The sequence below is a fragment of the Pinus tabuliformis genome, chromosome 4_1 (genome assembly GCF_031772625.1).
Source record: "Pinus tabuliformis cultivar Carrire ecotype Pingquan chromosome 4_1, CPIR1, whole genome shotgun sequence".
In the NCBI taxonomy this organism is placed as follows: Eukaryota; Viridiplantae; Streptophyta; class Pinopsida; order Pinales; family Pinaceae; genus Pinus; species Pinus tabuliformis.
In genome coordinates, this window is record NC_142303.1 from 717999673 (window position 1) to 718027302 (window position 27630).

General features: G+C 33.9%; 1 protein-coding gene across 1 annotated transcript; it reads right to left on the reverse strand.

Annotated features, from left to right (window-relative positions):
• Window positions 1-1763: 1763 nt before the first annotated feature.
• LOC149178142 (protein ALTERED PHOSPHATE STARVATION RESPONSE 1-like) lies at window positions 1764-16960 on the reverse strand. The gene is made up of 4 exons (XM_089420278.1): window positions 14835-16960; window positions 14171-14388; window positions 8377-8600; window positions 1764-3646 (listed from the first exon to the last, which is right to left on the reverse strand). The coding sequence occupies exons 1-4, from the start codon at window positions 16027-16029 to the stop codon at window positions 2905-2907; spliced, it is 2379 nt and encodes a 792-aa protein (XP_089276404.1). The 5' UTR covers window positions 16030-16960; the 3' UTR covers window positions 1764-2904.
• Window positions 16961-27630: the final 10670 nt, after the last annotated feature.

Consider the following 27630-nt stretch of genomic DNA (forward strand, 5'->3'; position numbering starts at 1 on the left):
ATTTCTTACTTTGTGAAATAATGGTCTACAATTTCACATAGTACAAGGTTGTAATAGCTATTTTGTATAGTTAGATAAGTAATGAGGAAAATCAATTTAGATTTAATGTTATTATTCAGAGCATCATTTAAAAGAAGATTCCAAACCAATCATGTGTCTCTCTTCAAAAAAAAAAAAGCTAACAATTAGTGTGAATTGATGATTTTCAAGTTAACCCTACAATTAGGTCAAGAATATGAAGTCATATACTTCCAAAAAATTGAAGATTTTTCACTCGTTATTTAATAATTATGAAAAGAGCATTATTCAAAAAAATTAGTAATAAAATGGAACATTATTCGAAAATTTTACTTCACTGGTTATTTAATAATTACAAAAAAGAACATTATTCAAAAAAATTAGTTATAAAATGGAACATTATTCAAAAAATTTACTTTGCAACCACTTTTCAAAATATCTAAGAACAAATCTCACACCTTTCTTTGTGTCATATATTTAAAGGTACAAGAATAAGAGAGTTGATGGCCTTTCAAATAAGACATTAAGAGCAAAGTACTTTTTCCATTTTTCAAGATAGATATAGAAATGATTTCTCTTAGTTATAAAATTTCTACAAACATTTGACAGACTTCAAACTCTAATCTTTGCAATGGTGCATTTTTGTTTTATAAAGCTTTGAACAATGATGTAACATTTGACAGACTTCAAACTCTAATCTTTGCAATGATGCATTTTTGTTTTATAAAGCTTTTAACAACGATGTAACATTTGATAGACTTCAAAATCTAATCTTTGCAATGGTGCATTTTTAAATCTTTGCAATGGTGCATTTTTGTTTTATAAAGCTTTGTACAATGATGTAACGTTTGACAGACTTCAAACTCTAATCTTTGAATAGACAAAACGCTTTGAACAATGATGTATTTTTTGGTTAATATAGTTCATGGATATGTTATAGTGGTAGATTCCCAACTTTGATATTTCGAATAATGCAATTTTGTCTTTTAAAATGAATGGACAGTTTGTATTTTCTTTTAGGCAGGGACTGATATAACTCATAAGCTTAAGTTTATGATATTGTGCAATTTTTAGATCCTACTATTGAAAGATGTAATGGATGTAATGGATATCTTTTAACTTATGTAATGGATATGAAAGATGTAATGGATGTAATGGATATCTTTTAACTTATGTAATGGATATCTTTTTAAGTTAAAGAAAGAGCCTAATGATCTATAATATGTATGCATATTTATTTGTTCGCTCAAGCTTAAATGTATTTTTGTACTTTTTAATGGTTTAAAAATATAATAATGTAATGTTGTTTTTTAAATGATTAAGAGTAGATGGGACTGATATAACTCATACGCTTAAGTTTATGATATTGTGCAATTTTTAGATCCTACTATTGAAAGATGTAATGGATATCTTTTAACTTATGTAATGGATATCTTTCTTTTTAAGTTAAAGAAAGAGCCTAATGATCTATAATATGTATGCATATTTATTTGTTCGCTCAAGCTTAAATGTATTTTTGTACTTTTTAATGGTTTAAAAATATAATAATGTAATGTTGTTTTTTAAATGATTAAGAGTAGATGACAGTAGTTGACAATGTAATGTAATATTGTTTTTAATAAATAAAACTCGCCTTCCTTTGAAAAGGAAAATTATTGTTATTACACCATATGTTGTCACTACCATTTTAACTCGCAAAAAATATTCAAATCTAAGGAAATATTTTTAAAAATATGATACATAAATAAAATATGATACATAAATAGCGAGAAATTTTAACTATTTTTAACTCTGAACCTATTATATTTGTTATATGTAACAGTTTAAACCCATCCTAATATGAGAAAGATCGAATTCTCTGGAGTGTTATTGTTTTTGGGCTGTACAGAATTTATATCAACGAGAGATAAGGCCCGGTTAATGGATTTTACTCTGAACTTTGCCCAAGGCTCCCAAGGCTTACCTTGTACTCAAATACAGACTAACAAAGCGAAAGAAGAAAAGAATAGAGCATGGACATCGGAAGACCATGAGAAGAGTAAGTGCAGGTATAATACACATCTACAAAACAATCTTGAGTAATGCCAAATCAGAGTCTTCTATACATAGAAAATACTAGCATAATTAGAACATATGGAAAGAAATAGGTCTTTATTGCATCCATAACAAGCCAGGAATGATAGCGCTCCACATAATTGACTGTATAAGCCACGAGCATTATCGATAGGAACAAAATTACTGCATTCTACAATAAGATGCACAGTACGGATTTTTACTTCTCCAGAAACAGGGGAGTCCCACCAAAACTTCTCTGTCGGAACTGGGACGAATATGTTCACATTCCAAAATGGGGATACCCGACTCCAGAGAAGAACCCACTGATATCAATATGTAATGTTGGATAGCTAGGAGAGATGTCTTGGGATTCAAAGCCCACATACTTTTGCATAAACTCAGACTTACAGGCTGCACCATGCAGACACACTCCAGAGCAACTTCATAGTTTAGATCATTTCCTGGCTCACCACATAATGAGCAGGCTCTTATGTACCATATATTCAAATGATGTCCATTCAATATCCAGTCTGATCAAATTCCATATGCCGCAAAAAGGCATAATATAGTGTGTCAATTCTTACATCTTTCCAGTATATTCTCGCTTCACCTTTGTCCTACAAGATAGGTTATTTAATTTCTGAATACTGTACAACTCGAGGCATTAATATGCCTGCCATGAAGTTCCAGCAGATCCACCAATGCACCGAGTAATCATTAATAAAATAGGTATGCTACATGATCAATTCTTGTCTCAAAAGTTCCACCGCAAGAAATCACAAAAGCGGGACAGAATAAACACTGTTTCACCCTTAAAGTCTCCTAAGTATGTCATATCTTAGCCTTCTGACTGCTCTCATGAAGCTCTTTATATGTTTTCAAAGAGGCAGTAGCAAACGCTGTTAAGGCCTCAAATGTAAGCGTCAATCCGGTCTGCAAAACATTTAAGGTAGCATTTTGAGTTTCCTTCAAAACCTTCTGATGCCTTGCCTTCTCCTCCTCTACTCGCTTTCTAAATGAGTCTATTGACATTTTCCGCTCTGCAATTCCAGTATCGGTTGGTCCCATTCCATCTCTATCTTGCCTTCTACTCTCTACTCTCTGTAGAGTGACAACCCTTCTATCAAGATCTTTGGCGACGTATTCAGCCCTTCTCTTTTGGCGCTGCTCCTCATCCTGTTGTTCCCAAAGTGCACGGACATCTAGTGCGAAATTTCTGATTGCAGCAACAACTGCCTTGTCGCATATTTGCTCAAATGCACGACACCAATCACGGCAAGTGCTGAAGACAAGAGGAGCACCTACTCTACGTGGGGAGAATGGTATCCTTCCCTTCGAGGAGGGTCCAGTCTCCGGAATAATGCATTTTGAAAGCCATCCATTAAGGGCTTCAACATAAGACTTCTGGGAATTGATCCAATTACTGAAGCTTGTATGCCAACCATGAAGCTCGTGTTCTAGCTCAATAGTGGCCTGTCGATTTGAAACACTAGGAACCCCACCTGAAATAGAGCTGCTTAACCGATACTGAATCTGATGACAATCTAACATGACTTGCCACATTTGCATCCACCTGCAAAAGCAAGCAATTGATAAAAAGTTAGAAACTAGAGATCAACTATACATATCAATAAAAAGTCTGTAAAAGCTAGTTAACTATGCATATCAATAAAAAGTCTGTAAAAACTAGTTACAAATTTCACAAAGATTCCAATTTATAAGAAAATACGCAAACAACAAAGATTAGCATTTAAAAAAATCCACAGAATGAGTTGATGAAAAAGGTCAAAAAGAGATTAGTAGATTACAGAACAAAAACTATATCGATAGTATCTGTAAATAAGCCCCAAGATTGGTTCAATCAGTTGAACCATCCATCCAAGGCATGCAGCCGACAGAGAGGCCATAGGGTCACAGGTTCAAATACAGTCAAGTCCTTTCGGTTTACCAGCCATTATTGTAGCTGGCAGTTGAGCGGCTCTCCATCTGAATATTCCAGGGAAGAAGGGGGTATCCTGCAAAGTTTCCTTCAGAAAAAATATAATACATGTAAAACCTTCAGGGAGCAGCCTGAAGTAAATTTACAAAATGAGCCAGTAACCATGTTTCTTACGAATGTGCCAATAAGCAGAGGTGTTTGACAATAGACAGAAAGCGAAAGGTAAGCAGGAAACTTGCCAAAGCAAATTGTCATACAGACCATAGTAACAGGGCTCACTAAACTTGAGTGAACTCGAGTCAGCCCCAAAATAAGCGGAGTTCTACTCAGAAGGACAAGACTGGTCAGGTTTGGTCAAACTCACCAATACTTAATGACTGTGACTAGGCTTGATCAAGGTCTATTGCATACAACTTTTTTTAAGCTACATTAGCCAAATTATTTTGCATGTCATGGCCTTTATGAATATCGTACGCACTTTTGATACAGCGAATTAATGCCAGCTGAATTTTGCCAAGTTGCTAAGTTGACTGTCGATTTTGGGAGTGTCAAGTTGTGTGTTGAATCCTGTGATCTTGAAACAGACAGATCGAGAAGGAAAGGTGAAAAATCTAAATCATAAAAATGGTTTAACTAAAATAAAAGGCCACTGACAATGAAAGCTCTTGCTCTTAATCAAGGAGGGAGAACCTAGTTCATATGGTGCTTATTAAGCATTCACTGGCAGGCTAAAAAAGGGTTTAAGGTTTAGAACAGCCACAGATATTGTAGAAATGCATGAAATGTGGTGTGGGAAAGCACATCTGGGATAGAATCCCCCGGAATGAATTGAATGACATGTGAGGGGAAATATCATTCATTTTCAAATACACAAACTATAAAATGTATATAATTTAACAGAAACTTTCATATATTTCTGCGATAAATGCCAAAAACACTTTGTAAGCCAGAAGTAATCAGCAGGCCAAAAATAGTTAAAACTGAAATTAATCAAGGCCAGAATCCTTTACATAAAAGATACATGAATGAAAATATTCCTTCAATGACAAACTAAAGGGAAACATTCTCAAGCTATGCTTCTTCATAACTAGAGAGTAGAGACCCAATGCACAATAGCATTGCTTTCAATCTTGTTGAATGAAACAGAAACATTTTAAAGTCTGTGTTAGTAAAACTGTTTACTAAACTTCTGCCACAGAAATGTATGAAAATGAATACAAAAAGAAAATCTAAGTAACAAATCATATCCAATTGAGGGTGAGAGTACCAAGAAAGTTAGAAACTAGAGATTAACTATACATATCAATAAAAAGTCTGTAAAAACTAGTTACAAATTTCACATGTAAAGACCAACGAAGATTCCAATTTATAAGAAAATAGGTAAACAACAAAGATTAGCATTTAAAGAATCTACAAAAATGAGTTAATGAAAAAGGTCAAAAGGAGATCAGTAGATTACTAAACAAAAACAATATAGATAACATATGTAAATAAGCCCCAGTGGTTGGGGCAATCGATTCAATCATCTGTCCAAGGCATGCTGCCGACAGAAAGACAATAGGGATTCACAGGTTCAAATACAGTCAAGTCCTTTCCGGTTACCAGCCACAATTGGAGCTGGCAGTTGAGCAGCTCTCCATCTGAATATTCCAGGGAAAAAGGGGGTATCCTGTGAAGTTTTCTTCAGCAGAAATATAATACATGTAAAAGTTCAGGCAGCAATCTGAAGTAAATTTACAAAATGGGCCAGTAGCCCTGTTTCATACAAATAGGCAGAGGTGATTGACAATAGGCAGAAAGGGAAAGGTATGCAGGAAACTAAACAAGGCAAACTGTCATGCGGACCATAGTAACACGGCTCGCTCAACTTGAGTGAACTCAAGACCAAAATGAGCAGAGTTTCACTCAGAGGGGCAAGTTTGGCAGGTTTCGTCAAACTCACCAATACTCAATGAGTGTGACTAGGCTTGATCAAGCCTCAAGGTCGATTGCATATGACTTTTTTGGACCTACGTTTGCCGAATTGACTTTGCATACCTTGGCCCTTATGAATATCATATGTGCTTTTGATATAACAAATTAGTGACAGCTGAATTTCGCCAGGTTGCTAAGTTGACTCTCTATTTGGTAGTGTCCAAATGTGTACTGGATCCTGTGACCTTGAAACAGACAGAACGAGAAGGAACGCTGGAAAATCTAAATCATAAAAATGGTAAGTAAAATAAAAAGCCACAGACAATTAAAGCTCTTGCTCTTAATCAAGGAGGGACAATATAGTTCATATGGTGCTTATTAGGCATCCAACGGCAGGCTTATAAAGGGTTTAAGGTTTAGAACAGCTACAGATATTGTAGAAACGCATGAAATGTGGTGTGGGAAAGCATCTCTGGGATAGAATCCCCAGGAATGAATTGAATGACATGTGAGGGAAATAGCATTCATTTTCAAATACACAAACTATAAAAAGTATATAATTTAACAGAAACTTCCATATCTTTCGGCAACAAAGGCCAAAAGCACTTTGTAAGCCAGAAGTGATCAGCAGGCCAAAAATAGCTAAAACTGCAATTAAACAATGCCAAAATCTTTTACATAAAAGATTCATGAAGCCGGCACAAATGAAAATCTTCCTTCAATGACAAAGTAAAGGGAAACATTCTCAAGGTATGCTTCTACATATCTAGAGACACAATGCACAAACACATTGCTTTAAATCTTCTTGACTTGAACAGAAACATTTTGAAGTCCATTTCACTGTCCCCGGTGATTTGATAAGACTGTCAATTACTGAACTTCTGATAAATGTATGAAAATGAATACAGAAAGAAGAGATAAGTAACAAAGCCTATCCTATAGAGGATGAGAGTATCCAGAGAATTTAGACATCTTCACAGACAAGTCTGGAAGACCCCTTTGGGAGATATTGTATAGGAAACATGGTGAACTTGACTGCTTCACTCCAGCCTTGCTAAAGGACAGCACATAGTACAGGAATTGTCCCATGGATTGCCTAAGGATTAAAGAAGCTTTACCCAAGAAACAAACTAGGAAGAGGGTTTATGGAAACGTTTTTTTAGAAGTTTACAGACTAAAAATAGCCTAAACCCCATATGAGCTTTTGCAATGTTCGTCTAAAATGGCGCTGGATAACCATGTAGATCATCTTCAGTAATCACTTTAGTCTTTAGACCATTTTGTTCCTTTAAAATATAATGCTCCTTGGGAGAAGAAAAATAATAAAAACCTCGAACATTGCAAGGGCATAATCAATACCATACACTGATTTGACATTGAAAAGGCTATCTAAAAAGAAACAATTTCTTGTGTACATAAAGAAACGTGTGTGAGGGGCATTAAGCAGATGCATGCATACAGCACACTAGATCGTGCATGAAAGGACAAGGTATTTTGAGGATAACCTTATTAAAGATTGTCTGCTATTTCAGTTAAAACAAACTAGTACCAGATGGCAGGTTTGGGAAACCAGCAAAAACCCATAGATACAGTTAACCTTAAAAGATCAAAGAAATCACAAAGCATGTATTCTGGTTATAGGCCCAGTTTTGCTGTAGATTCAGTTGTTGAGAGGAGTTGTTGGAGATACTTTCAAAAAGGTGGACCAGTTCATTTTGCTGTCGCTCATGCCATGCAATGGTTTTCTCTAATTTCGCTTTGAATCCTTGTGTGAATCACAGTTCTTTTGGACCATCTCAGAAAGCACCTCCAACTTCAACAAATTTTCAGATTGATCCATTTATTAGCAACTCCTCACTCGAATAAATAGCTCTCAGTGTTATAAAGGTGGAATTTCCATCTTCACTACAAAAAATTGGCATTCAATCTCAGATGTTAAAGTTCAGCTTATAAATATTAATCAGTTTCAAGTCTTCTTTAGTGGTTTGAAATCAATTAAATGCATATTAGTAATTACATCGTAATATATGTTCAGTTTCTATGGTCCAGTGAAGGACATTCAACTTTCCAATCAAAACATTTCATGAAATTCTTGCTATCTGATATTATTCTATTTCGAACATATATGTTCAGTTTCTATGGTCCAGTGAAGGACATGCAACTTTCTAATCAAAATATTTAATGAAATTCTTGCTCTCTGATATTATTGTATTGTAATTTAGAACATTTTCCTTTTCATGAACCCGTATCTTAAAATTTATTGGAAGCATTTCAATGGGACAATTTCATTGAATGGATTTTTTAATGTAGTATTCTTATATTAAAAATTCAAGTTCTTAGTTTACCATTCCTTCCTTGAAATTACATTATCATTGGAAACTCTGGGAATAAAAAGCAAGGAAATGTATGTTGTTTGATACTATATAGTAAATTAAAAAGTAAAGGCATACCCTTGTATTAGTTCCACAAGTTGCGGTTGCAATTCCTCATCCCTCAACTTATGGATTCTCTTCGATACAGAATCAATTGCCTGAATTGAAACCTTAATCCCCGTATGTAAACTTTTTATCGCAGCCCTTGTTTTGTCAACAAGTTGATGGTCTTCTCCTTTGGCATCCTGATGTCTCAGTAGTGCACACTTCTTGTCATAAGTTATTCTTAAACGTTCCCCAGCCTGCAAAATAAATTTCACAAAAAGCAGTTCAGAATCATATATCCAGTGTCTAAGCATAATTTACATTTATGATCTTCAATCATTATGATCTAACTTTATCCAATTACACCTTCACCACCAGAAAGATACTAAAATTTACCTCCTATACTTTCAAACTCTAAGACAGTATGCACTAACCACCTATGTCACATGGTTCGCGTTCAACAATGATTAGGTTCGAACTGAACAGAGCAAACCTGAATTGAACCAGGCAAAGTTTATCTTTTTGAGGTTTGCCAAATTTCGAACCTCAAGGTTCAAGTTCGGTGAACCCTATGATACCTTCATTGCTAGGAAGATATTAAATTATACATGAGATTATAAGAAGAGTGCTGAGACATCCCTAAAACTTTAGTAAAAGAGATATGGTACTAATCCTTCTCTTTATTCTATTTTATTATTCAGATTAGGATCTACAGCCTTTTCTCTCTTCTATAGTCACAACCTTGCAATATCTTTCAGAACCGATTTTACTCCACAGTTGTGTAAAAGCACCCTAAAGCTCATATAATATTAAGTACCCAGCATTCTTTGGCAACCAGGTCACTATTAAGCATCCTATATGTTTCTTGAGAAAATTTGTAGACAATAGGCTATTCCAAGGGTGCAACCTGGACCCTTAGGAGCAGGCCTCATCACAAGCCAGAAGCAATTTTGGCTTTGGATGAAAGAAGAGAGAACACTATGAAAGGAGGTTATAGGTTCACATAAAGAGGTGGATTGCCCAAGTTATGGGGAAAACGTGGGTGCCTAATAATCATGGATTTACATGTGTGTAAGCCCCAAGCTTCACCAGCTAAAAATCAAAAAGAGAACAAAAAACTTAGGAAGACTAAAAAAAATTGAAAGACCATATGGAGAGACCCCACCAAATGTTTAGCATCAAATAATTCCTCAAAAGACAATATTTTTGCAGGGTGATATTGTTTTGGATTAGAGCTAGCATATTACAATCGAAGTCATCAAAACCAGTGGAATGAACTGGAAGCTGCTGGTGCAGACTGACCCACAGCCGGACAGCCTCAAACCAGCCTATGAACCAGACTGGTATGCCAGTTCAGCTCAGTTCCATCCTGAAGTGGATCCTGATGTGGTCCCCTTCGATGGACCAAACAGTACACCACATCTGGAAAAGAAAATGTAAAATAAAAGGAAAAAGAAAATATCAAAGCCATATCTGGTAAAAAGTTGACATTTTCCCATTCTATTCTTTTACATAAATTTTTAACATTACCATTTAGAGCTCCAGTTTTGATAGTGGTTCCAACCTCAATGGAATTCATATGAACAAAGTAGAATTCAATATCCCATTCAGAATTCTGCAGACTTAAACAATTTTCAAAATTTCAACATTTCCAAGTTGCCAAGATTGCCACATTTGAGGACTGGACTCTAACATGTATGAGAGTATGGGAATATTATTTAATCAATAGCACTAAGCCATCTATGTACCCCAATGAAGACTGGATTCTAACATGTATGAGGATATGGGAATGTCATTTAAATTTTAATTAAGAGCACCAAGCCATCTATGTACCCCAATGTTGGTGGTGGTCTGGTGAACTCATGTGTCATAACCTTAGTAAAAATGTACCCTTCAGTCAAGCCAAAACAACTGATTATTAGGCATGTTAAGAATTTTGCTTCATTTTAATATTTGGATTAGCCTGTTACCTCCAAGACGTGCACTCAAAAACATTTAAGTCCTGAAACCAAGTGACACCTAAAAGCACTAGGGAAGGTTACCTGTTGTCACCACAGTAACTCTTCCTTTCACTTTAGACCCTCTCCTCTGGCACAAGGGAAAATCCCTAGAAAAGGTGTAAGATAAACTTTGGAGATAAATGGGATGGTGGGCCAAGACCAATGCATATCAATTGGGTAATGGAATCAAAATCTATGAACAAAAGGTTCAAATATTATGAAGAAGATGTTATTGATGTGCCATAATTACTTCAAAATTTAAAGTTATGTAAGAGCAAGTGTGAGCCCTTATTCAAAATGCACTGTCACAATTTGAAGTTTCTCCAATAATAATGTGCAACCTTTAACGAATGAAGTTTCAACCATAACATGAAACCAAAGAAGTAGACAAGATAAGATAGCCTTCCATTGAATGTAAAGCCCAACAGTACATCATATCTCTGAATCGGATTCCATCACAAATCAAGAGGGCCATAATGTGCCACACCGTATCTGAAATTACAGCATGAATTCCCCTATGTTTGCATCAAGGATTAGGGAGGGTTACAGCTTCCACCCTAATCTCTTCTCTTTGGAGTACAACCATCCTTCTGCAAAGATCATTATAGCAGCAAAACAATGGAAACCCTTGCATAAAACCTAGTCATCTATGAAAAATGAAGAGATAGATGAAAAAGCTCACATATGTACTTGATCCTGAACTTATTCCTCCCAATAAATCTTTCACTAAGCTTGTAGGGGATCCCAAAGTAATCCATCCATGCCCTTGCAAGTGAGATTTCTCCTCTTATAGAATTGAGCTCAACCACTTTTACACTAAATAATATTAAGGGCTTTCTAGAGCCACTTTTTTCTCCAAGAAGAAATACAACATACACAAAACGATTCAAAGGATCTCCTCAAAAAGAAGTACAGCTCCTTATCTAAGGTGAAGAATGCACATGATGATGTTAAATTTTGTTGCCACATGTCTTTTTCATGAGTGCTGCCTTTAAATATGCTTCTTGACCATGTCAATAGGATTTGCATGTCACATGTCCTCTTCTCCTTATAAAGCTCCTCAAGAATGTCCCAAAAAAGCAATGAAATTCACAATAGGAGTGTTCTTCAAGGTAAGCTGCCATTCATCCTTAAAAACATAAATCACTGCCATGTGCCCTCCTTTTAGCTAAGGTGCTCCTCAACTAAGGCATTTTTACATTTGACCATGCCTTCTTTTGCATAAAATGAGGTTAGAAGACCTTAATGGAAAATTCTTCATCTTGCCACTTGGGTGCATATATTCTTTTACAATGCCATAAATTCCTCCAAACAGCTCTTATAGTGATGGGCATCTCCTTCAGGAAGGAACTTTGACCATGCTTGTAAGGTACCTGGATGAAAAATGTAAAATGTCCCTTGCATGAAGGGTGTTAATTTTGTTTTGCTTGTACATAATGCCAAACCCCATCAAGTGATGTGCCATGTCTCCAAATATGTAATTTCCCTTTAGGAAGTGCAAAATAAGCCCAAATTAAGAGAAATGCCTCAAAAATGTCATCAATGAAGGAACATGCATCAAAATCCGAAATAAATGCCTCCAGGGAAAAGTCTCCCACGAACCACTGTAATAATAATCTGTTCCCTGCCTGGAATAGACACCAAAGTGAAGTGCCCTCGCTGCCGCCATTAAAAACTGCAAACGTCTCAAAATAGTCCCTAAAGTTGTTATGCATTTAGGCGGTAAAATAGCCAATTTCATCAAATTTGGAGCGTGTTAACTTGAGCAACAACATGGCATATGGACATGGATCCACAAGTAGCAGCACACACTAGCACTGATGTGCCTGGAGGACTGAAACAGAGGATGCTACTGATGATAAGGATCCCAGTATAGAGAATGGCATTGATAGCATGTACTTATTTGTTGTAGCATGATGTATTTTGGACAGTAAAGACCATTTAAGGCCTCAATGTTTATGTATTTTTTTCATATATGTATTGCATTCATTGCCATTTTGCTATATTTACCTTTACATGTTATATACATGAGCATATTTGGCCCCCTCCCAATCTGACCCTCAGCTGGTTCCAGTTCTTGTTCCATCCTTTATGGCTTTGATCACAACATAAAACTATCATAGAGAATGGAGAGAAACCTTTGTGCACCCAAGCTGAACCCAAGACACTCCACAGGGAAAACCAGAGTATAATCAACTGGTGCATCGATTGAAAGTATCAGCTATTTTTCCAAAGTATTTTTATAACCAGGAAGTTTTAATTAATATAGTACTGCACTCATAGACTCACACAACTAACTTCTCAAACCGTTGCACCCACTTGTGTGATCTATCCCCAAAGCAACAAACCCTAGTAACTATTTAGTATTTGCTGCTTTCCAGTTTAAATTTTGTAGACTGGGCCTTTGTGGCTATTGTCAAAATTGATTATCTGGAATATGGATAATGTGTGTACAACCAGTTTTGCTATAGACTGTATACTTCTATGTCATATCTATGCACATATGCAGCAAAATTTGGTCAAAATAAATCTTTCATTTTACTGCACCTATAAAAATCTTTGTGTGCAATAACTGAAACACTAAAAGACACATCACATCCAAGTCATGACTAATCATGACACTGTCAGTGATCCAACCATGCCCTCTGAGAAAGGAATGACAGATTTGTCAGACAAGAGCAATGTAAAACTGCAGAGCTAGGTACCTAGCATACATTATAATAGATAGAGAAATATAGGGGACTCATACTTCTGATCTGCCACCTTAAATGGCTATCTACGAGCCTGTCCGGTGATGCAGCTCTAACTTACCACAAGTTAAAATAGCCATAGGCATGTTCAACTACCAAATTAGCAAAACATCCATGAATGTAGGCTTTTCAACAAGTTTGAGGGATGGGTAGAGGAGGGATGAGGGGAAACAATATGTATGTTCACCTACCAAATTGGAAAAACATCCATGAATGTAAGCTTTTCAACAAGTTTGAGGGATGGGTAGAGGAGGGATGAGGGGAAATGGGGAAGGGGCACAATAAATAATTGCATTTGGTTGCCTTAAGGCATAGACAAAATGCAAGATGGGTAGAGGAGGGATGAGGGGAAATGGGGAAGGAGCACAATAAATAATTGCATTTGGTTGCCTTAAGGCATAGACAAAATGCAAATTGGACGTTTGCATTCTAATCCTCATGGAAAATTCTCATTATGAAATTTATGGGGAAGAAAAGCACCGAACGCCCAATATAAAAAATAAGGTGGGATGATTATGAATAAGTTTCAAAATTGCCATGCAAGAATAAGGAGAATGAAAAGACTAATGTCTTACTCTGACAAAGATGTTCATGAAAGGCAAGGGATAGGAACCAACACTCTCACATGCTTGTGTTTTAAAAAAAAAATATTCCACAGTCCCAAATGCATATTATGGCTTTTGTGTAGGAGGCAAACTAATGCTGCAACTATTGACTAAAATCATCTTGCATGGGCCTTCACAGAAATGTAGACAGAATGGATGAAAATTCAGTTAGAGTTAAAGAGATAAATATGCAAGACAATTAACAATAAATTCATCTTTGGCCCTACTGCACAAAGCTTGAAGGAACACTCTTTTAAGATCTCAAAATTATGACTCTAGAGTCTAAACTTTTAAAGACCAATATGAATGTAGGATTTTATAAGGCAAACTATGTGAAATTGAATATGCATTTAAACATAAACAATAATATTTTTTGTAACTGTAGAATGCCAGTCATCACATAGCAGGTTTGAACTTCTAAAAGGTAGTATCACAAGGAATTCAAAAGAAAAAGATGTTAGAATAAAAATACCTTGACTTCATCATAAAGCTTTTTCTCCCATGCATATATTCTATCTAAAGTTGATGCATGGCTGCCAGAAATCATGATGCAGTCCTCAGCAAAATCGCTGCTACTGTCATCCAAGTTGTCTATTGAACTTGAAGAAGTAGGATTTGTCCGGAATGATGAAGACCTTGATGACGAAGAACGAAACAGAGCGATTGAATTTAGGACCTTGGCGGAATGTTCTGCATTGACAATCAGATGTTTATGTCTATCATTATGATTACAGACAGGATGTTACGCTGCTTAACTTTGCGGAACAAATAACTAAATAACTTTTAGTATTGATTGCTTCAACGCTACCTCAAATAAAAGCGGTGTACCTTCCAAAACAGGGATGTATTAAAGGTTCCACTTTATACAACACAATATGGGCCCTAACCATAGATTCTAGTGCCTGAAATAATAGAAATGGTTTCGCATTCTCTCTACGCTGGCACTGAATTTTCATTCATTTCGATAAACATCTAATATGAACTTTCCTTGTAGTATGGTTGATGCATTTTTTCCATCAAAGCATTGATTCATAACTTGCATGATTTGGAGATAATCCTCGGTAATTGGCAGGTAGTTTCATGATTTAAAATGAGATAAGATATACCAATCTACAAGCCAAAGCAAATTGTCATACCTTTGATATCACCGAGGCCTGAAGTAGGGTGCACTTTGCTTGCTTCGAGCAATGCAGAAACATCTTTTCCAGCCTCATAAGCCCTTATAAACTGCTCTTCAATATTCTTAATGACCTGCAACATATTTACTGGCCTATTGGTCACAACGGGAGAAATATTCGCCTTCTCTAAAATGATTTCTTTATCTTTCACCTCCTCTTCGACGGCAGGTTTCTCCTTAACTTCCTCCACTCCTCCCTCCTGTGCACTTTTAGAAGGGATTTCCTCGGCTACAGTTTGAGCACTGGCCTCGGCCACTGATTCTACAGATGGTTCATTTGGAGCTTGAGTAAGGGCATCAGAAATAGATTCCACAGCAGACTTATAATCAACAGGTTGCTCTTGAGAGGATTCCACGGAAGCCACATTTGCAGTTTTAGCAAGCTTTTCTTCGACCTGAATTTCATTTCTCTCACCTTTATTCTTGCTCTTTTGCTGATCCTCCTCTTCCAAATCCGGGATCCCTTCTTCTTCCCTCACCCGATTCATCTCCCTGATGTCATCTTCATCGAAAACTTGACTCAATCTCCTCTGACCATTGTATGTATAAAGACTATCGAGCGAGAGCGAGGAAAATGGATTGAAGAAATCCCATGTTGAATCTTGAGGAAGCGAGGGTAGTGGGGAAAGAAAATCTTGATTGTTGTATGACGAGGCCATTGGTGGAGATGTTGGCATAGACCGCATATGGGTGCCAAAGAAGCCATCCATGCCAAATTGATTAGCAGGAGAATATGTTCCTATTCTCACACTTTCGGGCGATGGAGGGCTCTCCTGGAAGAAGACTGAAGGAGTGGTTCCTGATTTCAGGCAATTCACCACAGGGGTGGAACTGGAATCAGGAGCAACAGGGCTCTCGGTGGTGGGGGATGGAGATTTCTTCGGCATGGAATCGCCAGACTCAGGGGTTGTAGCTGCAGGTGGTGTAAATATTGTTGTGCCAGGGGATGTAGGATTTGATGAATCCATCAACGTCTCATCCTGTTCTACAATATGCCTAAGAGCAATACCAACATTTTTCAGCGCATGAATATAAGCTACATGGGCTGATGCAAGCTCATACCTGTGTTCCACTGCTTGTTTGATGAACCGCCGCCTCTCCTTGCAGAATAAGACTACCTCCTCATTGTCAAGCTTTGAGTTAGAACAACCCATCTTCGCTAAACTAGCAGACCCTCCAGCCAAAACACAAAAATGCCAGACGCTCTCTATCCAATTTCAGAGCAAATTCAAAAGCTTCAGCTTATAATGGTATTACCTAGCAAGAAAGCCGTTGGAAATCAAATTAAGCTACAAAACCATGATTCTTGAATGCCCATTATCCTTCTCAAGCCATTCTGATCTATAGAGGCAGATTTCCACTAGCTGATGTCCAATCAACAACCCGTGAAACACCCGATTTTGCCTGAAACTTTGAAGCGGGTTGTCATTTCTCAATGCTTTCTGATCTAAAACATTATTCAAAACTTACTTGACACTCCCAGAGCTCAAGCCCGTCTGGTATTCTCCCTGTAGCTTCCATTGTCCTTTCATGGCCTATCATACAAAAGCTTCATTTTTCAAAAAATTTAAGGTTTCTGGATGTGGGTTTTGCCAATGGGGCCTGCAATCGAGATCACACTTAAAAAAAGACAAAAAGAAGACTGCTTCATGCCATCTCTGACCGCTTCGATTTCCCTGTGAAGGAAGGAGACCTTTCATGCACGGAAGCTCCTTAAATGCTGACTCAGAATGAGAGAATAAACAGCCCAAAAAAGGCAAATAATGATAGCAATGGAGAGTAATGGAGGGAATGAATATGTGTATAACTATGAATCTTCAGCCTGCCAGGTGGAAAATAGGTGACACATGTTAAGTGTCTAAGAGTTTTTCAACAGAGCATGAGGGCAAATGGGATTTGGTGGAACCATGGAAAGATAGTACCCAGTACAATCACAATCAGTGTTGACCCCATTCACATAACAGTTTTATCCATTTAAAAGAAGATTCTTTAGAAGCAAACCCAATGAGAAGGTCATCATCAGCATTTACTTCCTAGGTAAACATAAATGAATTCAAACTTCAATCAAATTCTCAAATTTTTTAGATCTGCAATAAAATTGCGCAGAGACATTTGACAAATTGCGATTTGGTTATGAAATCTATAACACAGAGATGTATAAATTAATGGAAAGACAAAAGGGGGGAAAGGAATATTTCTTTTGTGGAAAAGAAGGTATGGGTTGCAAGAGGTCGGTGGAGTAGCGGAAAGAAGAGAATCTGCTCCTGTAAAGCTAAGAAATCAATGGCATCCCTGTAAAAACAAATTCAAAAGCAATGGAAACCAGTAAACTGGATCAATGTATGACGGTTCTGTATCTAATTGAAGTCATGAATGGGTTAAGTGGACCCACCAAAAGCTATCGGAAGAGAATAAATGGCACAAAACCTCTTCAATTTTTCATACTTGAACCAAGCAAATGCTATTGCCGCTTATTCTTCCCTTTTATCATGGGCAAGGCATAAGCATAAGAAAAGGTGATTTAATAATTAACGAGGAAATTATCAAGAAAGTGTATGTAAGCCCACAGTATAGGTCAAAAAAAAATATTAAATTAATTTTAGTAAGGGAAAAAGTAATTTTAATAATAAATAAAGAAATAACATTGAAAGTATAAATTGGTAAAATGACTAATTACATATTTAAGAAATTGATCCTATTATATGGTAGAATAAATTTCAAGTTTAAAGGATATAGAAATAATTATATTATATAGTTGAATAAATTCTAAGCTTAAATATATAAATTTTATAATTATTGGAGATTTTGTTTAAATTTATTTATATGGAAATTATATTATGGAATAAAAATAATATTTATTTTGGTTAAATCTATATTATTTTGGGAATTAGTGTTTTATATATATACACATGTATATATGTTTTTATGCAAATTGTTTGGGACTTGTAATTGAGTTTATTATTGTAAAACACAAGTTATATGGGTAGATTGGTGGAAGAGCTTCCAAGAAAAAAGAGTAGATATTTTATGAAAATTGTTAGGAACTTGCAATTGAACTTGTTTATTTGAAATTGATGGGAATAGTGGGAATGAAATAGTTTCTTAAATGTTTAGGACTTGTAATTGAGTTCATCATTGTAAAACACAAGTTATATAGGTAGATTGGTGGAAGAGATTCCAAGAAAGAAGAGTAGAATTTTATGAAACTTGTTAGGAACTTGCATTTGAACTTGTTTATTTGAAATTAATGGGAATAGTGGGAATGAAATAGTTTCTTAAATGTGAAAACATGTATTTCTTGGAAATTGCTTGAAACATGCATTCAAACTCATCTTTTTGAAACTCATGTGATATGAATGAAATGAATTTCAAATAGCAAGGGTGTATCTTTTCATGTAAATTACTTGGGACTTGCACCATTTAAAGTTATTTATTTGGATCTAGTAAAATACAAGTGGAATATAAGCGGCGGCAGGAGCGGGAGGGGTTATCTTTCACGTCGATGAAGCTAGAGAGACTAAATTCGCCTTGGACTTAGGGGAGTCAACTAACAACCAGGCTAAATATCTAGTGTTCTGGCAAAAATTGGACTTGGAATTTACCTTATGTATATGTCTTTTCATGGTTTTTGGTGACTCAATGACCATAATAAACCATGTGAACAAAGCAAAGGGCAACCCCTCACAAAGTCTGACCCCAATCTTGCACATAATTAAGCTCCTTTTGACAAAATTTGAGAAGATTGAGTTATTTCACATAAAGCAAAATCTCAATACAGAGGTGGACTCCTTGGCTAACCAATGAGTTCTATTGGAACAAGGCATACTGAGATTGGACGACAAGACACAAGTAAATAAACGAGATCCATGATTGGAAAACCCAAATATTATGGCTTTAAGGCATTAAGCATAGAACAACCTAGAAATTGGAGGCAAAAACATTCAATATGAAGGAATAGAGTAATTATCCCCCCGGTGACATTAGTACCTAACTACCTTGTGTAGTGGAGGCCAATGCTTGTCGTTGAAGGACGCAATAGTATCTACATACGAAACATGGTCGTCATGGAGTGTTAGAGATTGGACAGGTGGAGGCAGGCATATAAACTGATGGAAGAATATAAGGCAACTGAGATATGCATTGTTCAACCTGAGATCATGGAAACAAGTGTGTGCTCTCCTTTGTAATCTCACACTATAATAAAAAAATGTCCTTCGCACGATGGTAATGGATTTCAATATATGATTACATTATGGGGATCATCGCAACATTAAAGGTGCAATTACAATTCATAAATGGAGGAAAGTGAGCAATGGAAGATATATGGAACATAACAATGATTCTGGAAAACCAAAATATGAGACCCGTGGCATATACCCTTAGAGCACAGGAAGTGAATTGTGCAAGGAGATCTCCATGGCCAACATCGATAATCTCGTGGCTACAAATGGCATTAAAGACCACCAGAGGGTGGGTTGGATTATACATAAAACTTGTCAATTTGATTGATGAGAATGATTTTGGAAGAGATGTGGGGGTGCATAGTGAATTAGCAAGTCAAAAACTGGGACTACTAGAAACCAAAATGGACAGGCTCTAGTTGGTAGTAGACAAGTTGACACTTCAAATAGATGAACTTTGGCAACAAACGGTCTAGAGGCAGAGGAATGCATCAACGCACCAGAGGACATGATGCATAGGCAGTATAATTTGGAAGAGCAGGTTGGATACGATGCCTACATGAGCACCAGCATGGACCAGGCTTCTCCGCCTCATCCTGAGAAGGATGAAAATGAATCTCAAGTCAATTCAGCAAAAGGGAACATGTAGCTAGGTTGAAAGTCTAAAATAGTAGTATATGTATTGCAAGTATGTAGTAATCTTAGGCGTTTTTTGGAAATTTTATAAAGAGATTTTGTTTAGAATAGATGAAATTGGAACAAGTATAGTATGTAATAAATGTTAGTATAGCTTTTTGATGACTAAAGAAGAAACATGGCTCAAATATGTACCAGGTTTTGGCCTGCATTCTAGAGACTTTTAATGACAATATATACTCGTTCTTTTATATATGTGTGTGTGGGTGGAATATAATATAACAAGAAATGATTTATAAATGCTTTATTAATTTGATAAATTGTTGATTCTAATTTAATATCATTTAGATGCAAATACAATGTGTGAATCTTTATATTTAAAGAATTGTAAGTAAGATTCTCATGAAATTTGAACTTTAATCTACTTATATTAAGTGTCTCTACTCACCATTCAACCATACATTAAAAAAAAATAATAGAAATAAGTTTGAATATTTTATTCAATCTCATGTAATTGAGTAGGCAATGCATAGTAAAATCACTTACATTGTACATGTCAATCAAAATGCCCCTGATTAAACCTAATGATTATTGTTGGCACTTTCTATGACATTATTGAGATTCCAAACCTTTTTAAAATGTTGGTAATGTTATTCTAGTTGGGAAACAAGTTCGCAATGAAGCTCTTTGAGTGTTATTATGGCCATACCCAATCAATCATGATTATAATGGTCGTTGTCCTTCTGACCCCTTATGTGATCCCCTCAATTTGGATCTACTACCTCTGCCTTTTTGAAATTCATATATGATCATCTTATGTGTTTGGTGTGTGTGTTACTACCCCTCTCATTACCAATCTCCCTATCTAGTAAGAAGTAGCTATGCATCAACTCCTAAAAAAATAGTTATCTTTTCATCTAAAGGTCTCCTAAGTGGAACTTTCCAACCCTAGCTAGGTATGTCTCAAATTTCTTTAACCTTAAAAGCTCGTCTTTCTAAAGCACAAACCCAAGATAAACCACTTCTTTGACAAATTCAAAATCCTTTTCTTGAGAAAACAATCTATCATGTGTTTTAACATTGATAAGATTGCTTTAATCTTGGTTATGGAGCTCAAACCCTCTTGGGTCAAAGAGGAAGAATATTATTGCCCAACATATGGAATAATCTATAAATTTAATGGAATATGACTAACATTAAAAGATCTACAAGCTTAGATTTTTGAAACCCTAAGCTTTTTCTCAAAGGCACAATGGTCATCAACATGTGTGGAAAGAGATTATTTATCCAAGGACTTCCCTATAGTTAATAGATAAGTGGTACAAAGAAAAAATTAGTTCTTAATGAAGTCTTGAATGTCAGGGTTCAACAAATGCTTAATTAATTTTATTGGAACCAATTTGCGTGAAAATGGCCAATGTTTCTCCCAAATGTTCAACATTAAATATTTCATACCCATAGATAACACCTTGGTAAGTTCTATGAACATCTACTTTTACCTAAATATGAATTCACGCTTATTTAAACAAGTGGTTTTTCAAAAAAAATGTGTTAAAGAGTTTGAAGATCAAAATTGGACATAAATGTTGAACTATGCACATAGTTGTTGCAAGGTTTTCTTTGAACACAAGCATTTGGTTGTTTTTTGTTTAAAGGAAAATGATTCTTAAGAATATAAGCGAAGGAGTCATTGTCCACTCGATGGAAGGAATCTTTCATCAAACACCATTAGATGGAACCAATTAATAATCAAATGATCTTGCACTATTTGTCATTGTATGTCAATGATGAATGCCACCTCCTAGTGGCATTGACATATTGTTGAGAAACTAATTATTGATGTGAGGGAAACACCCTTCTTTTAATGACCAATGCCCTTTTGTGGAAATTCTCTTGATGTTGTCAAATGGAGAAGACGGTGAATTATTTGAGAAATGAAACTAGTTCTCACTGACAAGTTGTATGGTGCATTGAAGATTCCCATCAAGGATGGAGTTTGATAGGCAAATTGTCTATCATTGGATTAATTTCCCTGTCAAATACAGTTAAAATTTACAATATTGTCAAATATTCTTCCTTCAAACTGTAAAAATAGGTGAGGGAGGTGTGAAGTCGTCAAATTTAACAAGTAGTTATGTTTCAAAATTCCAACCCTGATCCCCATGGTACTAAAAAAAGGTTTAATTTGAGACTCTAAAACAATGTTAGATCAAATTTTAAAAAGAAAATGAAGGAAGAAAGGAAAAGATGCAAAACTTCTTATATTGGACCATTAAAACATTATGGTTCCATGAAACTTATTGATGGATATTATTAGATAACAAATGAAAAATCATTAGAGCGAGTCTAACTAATAAATGTTTTGGCTCTTTTCCCATATATTTTTTTTATCAGTTTACCCAAAATTGGGCAGAGATTTCTTATAATCCTAACTTTGAGTTATGTAATATGCAAAATTTAAGTTTCTTAGAAGTTTTTTAGGGCTATAAATCTATTTATGTATTTAAAGGGGAATTTTAACTAATAATAAATCACAATCTTACCCAAAATTGCATGTCAAATTTCAAGAAAAAAAAAAAGACAAACATCTATTAGTGAGACGACATCAATTATTAATATTTTTAAATTATTTAAAAAATATAATAAGTAAACTAAGTCAACCTCTTTTCAAAATAAAGTATTTCCTTTAAATTGTTTACAATTATATTTATATTTAATTAATAAAAAAAATATTCTTGATTTTGGTTCATAATAATATTATTTAAAAAAAAATTAGTAATAAACTAAGTCAATTTTTTTTCAAAATAAATTATTCTGGTTAATAGGAATTTTGTTTAAAATTGTGAATTGGGGTCATTTTGGACTGTTTAAAATTGTTAATTGGGGTTATTTTGGATGGCTTAGTGGAATGGTTGTTGTGAGTATATCTATGGGCTTTAACCAATTTGTGGGACGAGTGATTCATGGGTTTTTGGTTTTATAATTGAGTGTCCCAAGAGTTTTTTAGTGTTTTAACTAAATTCCGATAAAGATTTTTAAAAACTTGAGTTTAAGTTATTAAATCTGTAAAATTCAAATGCCCCATAAATTTTAGGGCGCTGAATCCATTTATGTATTCAAAAAAATATTTTAAATAACAAAAAATCACAGTATTACTTGAAATTATGTCACTCAATTCCAATGAAAAAATTATTTTATCTATAAATTACACTACGCCAAAATTAATTAATAAAATTTCTAACTTTATTTTTTATCTATCATAACACATCCAAATCATTAAAAATTAAATAAATAAATAAAGTAACTAATAAAACAAATTAAATTTATCGATTTTATTTTATTATTTTTTCTACATTATAAAAAGGAGTTGTCTATAATGCGACTTTTTGGAGATTCCGGTGACGGAATCCGGCGGAAGAAATTGAGGTTAAATCTTGATTTGTTGCAGTTAAAATGGTTTTTTAACTGCATATTTGGATTCAGCACCCTGAAAAACCCCTGGGACGCTTTCATTGTGCAGAAACTAGCTATCAAACTTGCGATTCCAATAAATTCCTGCCAACCAGAAAAACCCACCAAAAAAACTTTCAAAAAATTGCGTTATAGACAACTGGTTATAAAAAATTACCCATACAAACTCCATTTAACATACATCCTAAAGTTCCAACGGTTATCTATCATGCAATTCAATATTAAAGAAAACACCCATGTAAACATAAAATATTGTACTTTTATGATTACGCAAATGATAGTAGCGTGTACTCGCACGAGGCAACAATAATGATATTACATCATAGACCTCATCATATAACTTGTTTGTTTCTTAGGGGGTATTTCAGACGCAGAGTAATGAAACAAAGAAATTCACGAAGTGTGCAAGTGGGTGACCCAGACTTGTTCCAACGTTTAGTCCAAATCTATTCCTCCCCCATTTCACCTAACAAATAAAACAAATGATCACGCAACCTTATCTTAAAACTATATAAGATGCCCAAGATTCCAATGACTTAAATCCCTTGTCATTTCAGGGAATAGCCTATAGTTTTTTAAAATCAATTATTTAATATTAAAAAATAGGTTATAATCTATATATGAGACTTTCTTTTTTTGTTTTTCCTTTCCTTAAATAATAATTTAATTACTTATCTTATAATAAAAATATAAGATAAAAATATATGCTTTTTCTATTCTAAATTCAAATTTATAATTTTAAGGAAGAACTATTCAACCTTGAATTATTTAAATTAATTTTAAGGAAGAACTATTCAACCTTGAATTATTTATAATTTAAGGAAGAATTATTCAACCTTAAATTTATAATTTTTTAAAAACAATTATTGAACCCACTTAAATTATGTTTAAAATACTATATATCAAGTAATTTTATAAGATGCTAATCAATTATTAATAACAATTCTCAAATTAGATAGATTCCATAATTGAAATCACTTAAAAAAATAGAAGGATCTCATAATTTGAATCACTTTATAATATTTAACAAAACAAAATTGCCATGTAAATTTATAATAGAATTATCCAAGAAATATCCTTCTTCAATTAAGCTTTCTTATGTTTAATTGATATTAATTTGATTTTTTTTTTGTTGATTAATTAGTTTAATATTGTATTGATATTAACATTATTTATATGACCTAAGTTTTTTTTGGAGGGTATAATAATATCATCACTATTAGCATTGAAATATGTTAATATACAATGTAATTTAGTGTGTACATTGAATGGACACTTATGTATTTTCTTATACTTACTAACTATAGCATCAAGAATTATCTATGTTATGGTTTAAACTTTCACATAGAAGGAAAAGTCCTAACCTTGGCAAGATAGTCTAGGAAATCTCTCAATCAATCAATTTCCACTATCACCTTGGTGGCCTTGCTCCACACTTTAGACTAAAGGAAAGTGTCCTAGTCTAGGTGGAAATGATTTTGGTTGCAAGGACTTTTTCTTACTTTTTCTTAATTAAAGGAAGAAGCTTGAGATTAATCTTTCTCAACTTATACTTGAAATGCTTAGAATCTTTTTTTGGTGGTCAATATGAGTTGTATAGGGAAATGTGTACAACAAGGCCATCAAGGTGAAGGCAATGATGTCAATTCTAGGATTTTCCCAAAGGCAAACCTCTATATATAAGATCCAAACTTGTAGCATTTTTCTTATATGAAAATATAAGGAAAATGAATTAATGCACGTTCACGTATATATGCCTAAAAAATCTAATGATTGAAAAAAATTAAACATAAATTTAAACCTTAATAGAAATGTTGAATTATCATGTTCTACATTCATAATTTCAATACCTAAACTGAATGAGGATTCCTCATATGGATTCCAATAATGTAATACCAACTTACATGTCACCCATTAAAAGTGAATGGGGTGAATATTTGCAATATTTAAATTTTGTATATCAAAGTGAATAATGGATTTGGAGGAGTCACTAAAACAAAATGGAAAGATGAAAGAAATACAATTCCATATTTGAAAAAAATAAATTTTCTTATTCCATTCTTTTATCATAATTATTTTGTTCAAAGAAGACTTTGCAAAGGAACCCAATGAATGAGCCTTCACAATCTTAAGTAACATCTTTAATAAACACATTCAATCAAACTAGTGCACCCCAGCTAGGGAATTCCAAAAAAGTACATGCAATGCTCAACAAAGTGGCGACAACCTATTGAATTAACGCTTTGAGCTCATATGTATGGAACATCCCATCCCACTTTTGAAAAATTTAAAAAGAGTGAAATTATTGGTAGCTTTCTAATCCAAATTAAATAATAAAAAAAACAAATATATCACAAATAAAATTTAAATATAAACTAAAATAACTTCACCCATTAACCACCTAAACTAGATGTAATTAACATCTTCCTCTTTATCATATACATGCAATTATCAAATATAAAATAAAAACTTATTAAAAAATAACTTTAATAAATAAACAAAAAAAAATTACATTTAAATTATAAATGAAAAATGAAAACAATGACTTACACGTCCAATCTTAAAAGGACTCTGGGAAAAATTGATAAAGACAATTTTCAAGTCTCACAATTTTCAAGTTTAAAAGGAAATTGTGAAGAAAATAGATTCATGCACATGGTGACCATGATTTAGACTTTAAGATTGTGAAGAAATACATTAATGCACAAGGCAACAATGACTTAGATATCAAGTTGGTCGAGAATTTTTCTTACAAGTATCTTTTTTTATAAACTGTTTAGGATACGCATTTGATTTTATCCTTTTTTATTATAATAAAATATAATTAAAAATGGAATTTTAATTAAATATTTATTAATTAATGAGTTAATATTTAATAAAAATTATTATAAAATATTTTTATTTTTAAATTAATTTAATAAATTTTTTTAATTTAATATTATTTATATATGCGATAAATTATTAATCTTTATTTTATATTATTTATTTATTTATATATTGTATGAGGTGTTTAAATTTAGATAATAGCTAAAATAAAGTAATTATAAAATTTGAATTTTAAATAGATTTATTAAGCACTTAGAAGGATCAAGTTTGGAGTTAAGATGGATCTAAGTTGGTATTTTTGTATTTCATAATGGTTTTCTTCAAACTTTTAAATAGGCTTTATTATAACAAATACCAACTTTTAAATAGGCTTCATTATAACAAATACCATAGGCTTGTAAACTACCATTAGTAAATTCATCAAATGATTAACTCAAACTTATCTTAATAATTCTTAGTTTTAATTTTATTTTACTTTAAGTATTTGATCGAGTCAACATTACATTACATAATGTTTTACAATATCGTTGTCATATTATAGAGCGTATCTCGGCACAATTACATTACATTACATAATATTGGATTGTAGAGTGCCTCTTTGCTGAATAATTTCGGCACAATTACATTACATTACATAATATTGGACTGTAGAGTGCCTCTTAGCTGAATAATTTCATACATTTTTAATTTTAATTTAATCGTAACTAGCATAGATCCATTTTAACTCCATATCTACCAAGGGTTGAGAGAGATCAAGTCTCTTTTCACTCTAAAAGAGGTTTTCATATCAAGAGTTTTGTTCCCTTTGGGCTCTTGGTAGATATAGAGTCAAGATAAATCTATGCGATTTTGAATAACACATTGATAAAATGTTTTATTTTATTTTATATAATATATACATGGCTAACATTGAAATATTTTATTTATGGTTGAACTTCTACACATTAAAATATTAATACATTCCCCCTTATATTTAGAAGTAGAAAAAATAAAAAAACATATATTTATAGACAGATATAGAATAGAATAAGGTCTCTCTCTCTCTCTTTATATATATATATATATATGATGTTAAAATCTTTTACTCAACATAAATATCAAAAAATTTGATTTCCCAAGCAATATATCAAAATATTTGATTTATAACCCATATTAAACTTCTTTTGTTTGTTATTAATATGTTTTAAATATTACATATCAACTTGGGTGGCAAGATGGGGAGGGATTCTCATTAATCGCGAAGGAATAATTGTTGATCGTTGCACCTAGGGCTTGGGAAGGAAGACCAACAACCAAGCGAAATCTTATGGATTATGTCTTGGCCTCATTTTAGCACATCAAAAGGGAATTAAGGAAATAAAAATTTTGGGTGATTCATTCTTGGTCATAAATCACATGAGCTCTAACTCTCCAGCCTAGAATAACAAGCTCAATCAGATCCTCAAAAGAATCCTTGGCATGCTTCCTCCCATTGAGAAACTACATTTTTTTCAAATTCTAAGAGGCGTAAATAAGGAAGCGGGTACACAAGCCAATATGGCATGCCAAATGAAAGAAGGTCATAACATGGTCAATGAAATTGAAGGTTATTTACCCATCCCTTAAGTCTTCGAATTAATGTCTCAAATTCGATATTAAAAT

Coding starts and splice junctions, on each gene's coding strand:
- LOC149178142 (XM_089420278.1), bottom strand. CDS start 16,029: ATGGGTTGTTCTAACTCAAAGCTTGACAATGAGGAGGTAGTCTTATTC. Junction 8,601..14,170: donor AGCTTTATGATGAAGTCAAG/GTATTTTTATTC, acceptor TTTATTTTGCAG/GCTGGGGAACGTTTAAGAAT. Junction 3,647..8,376: donor CTTGTGGAACTAATACAAGG/GTATGCCTTTAC, acceptor TTGCTTTTGCAG/GTGGATGCAAATGTGGCAAG.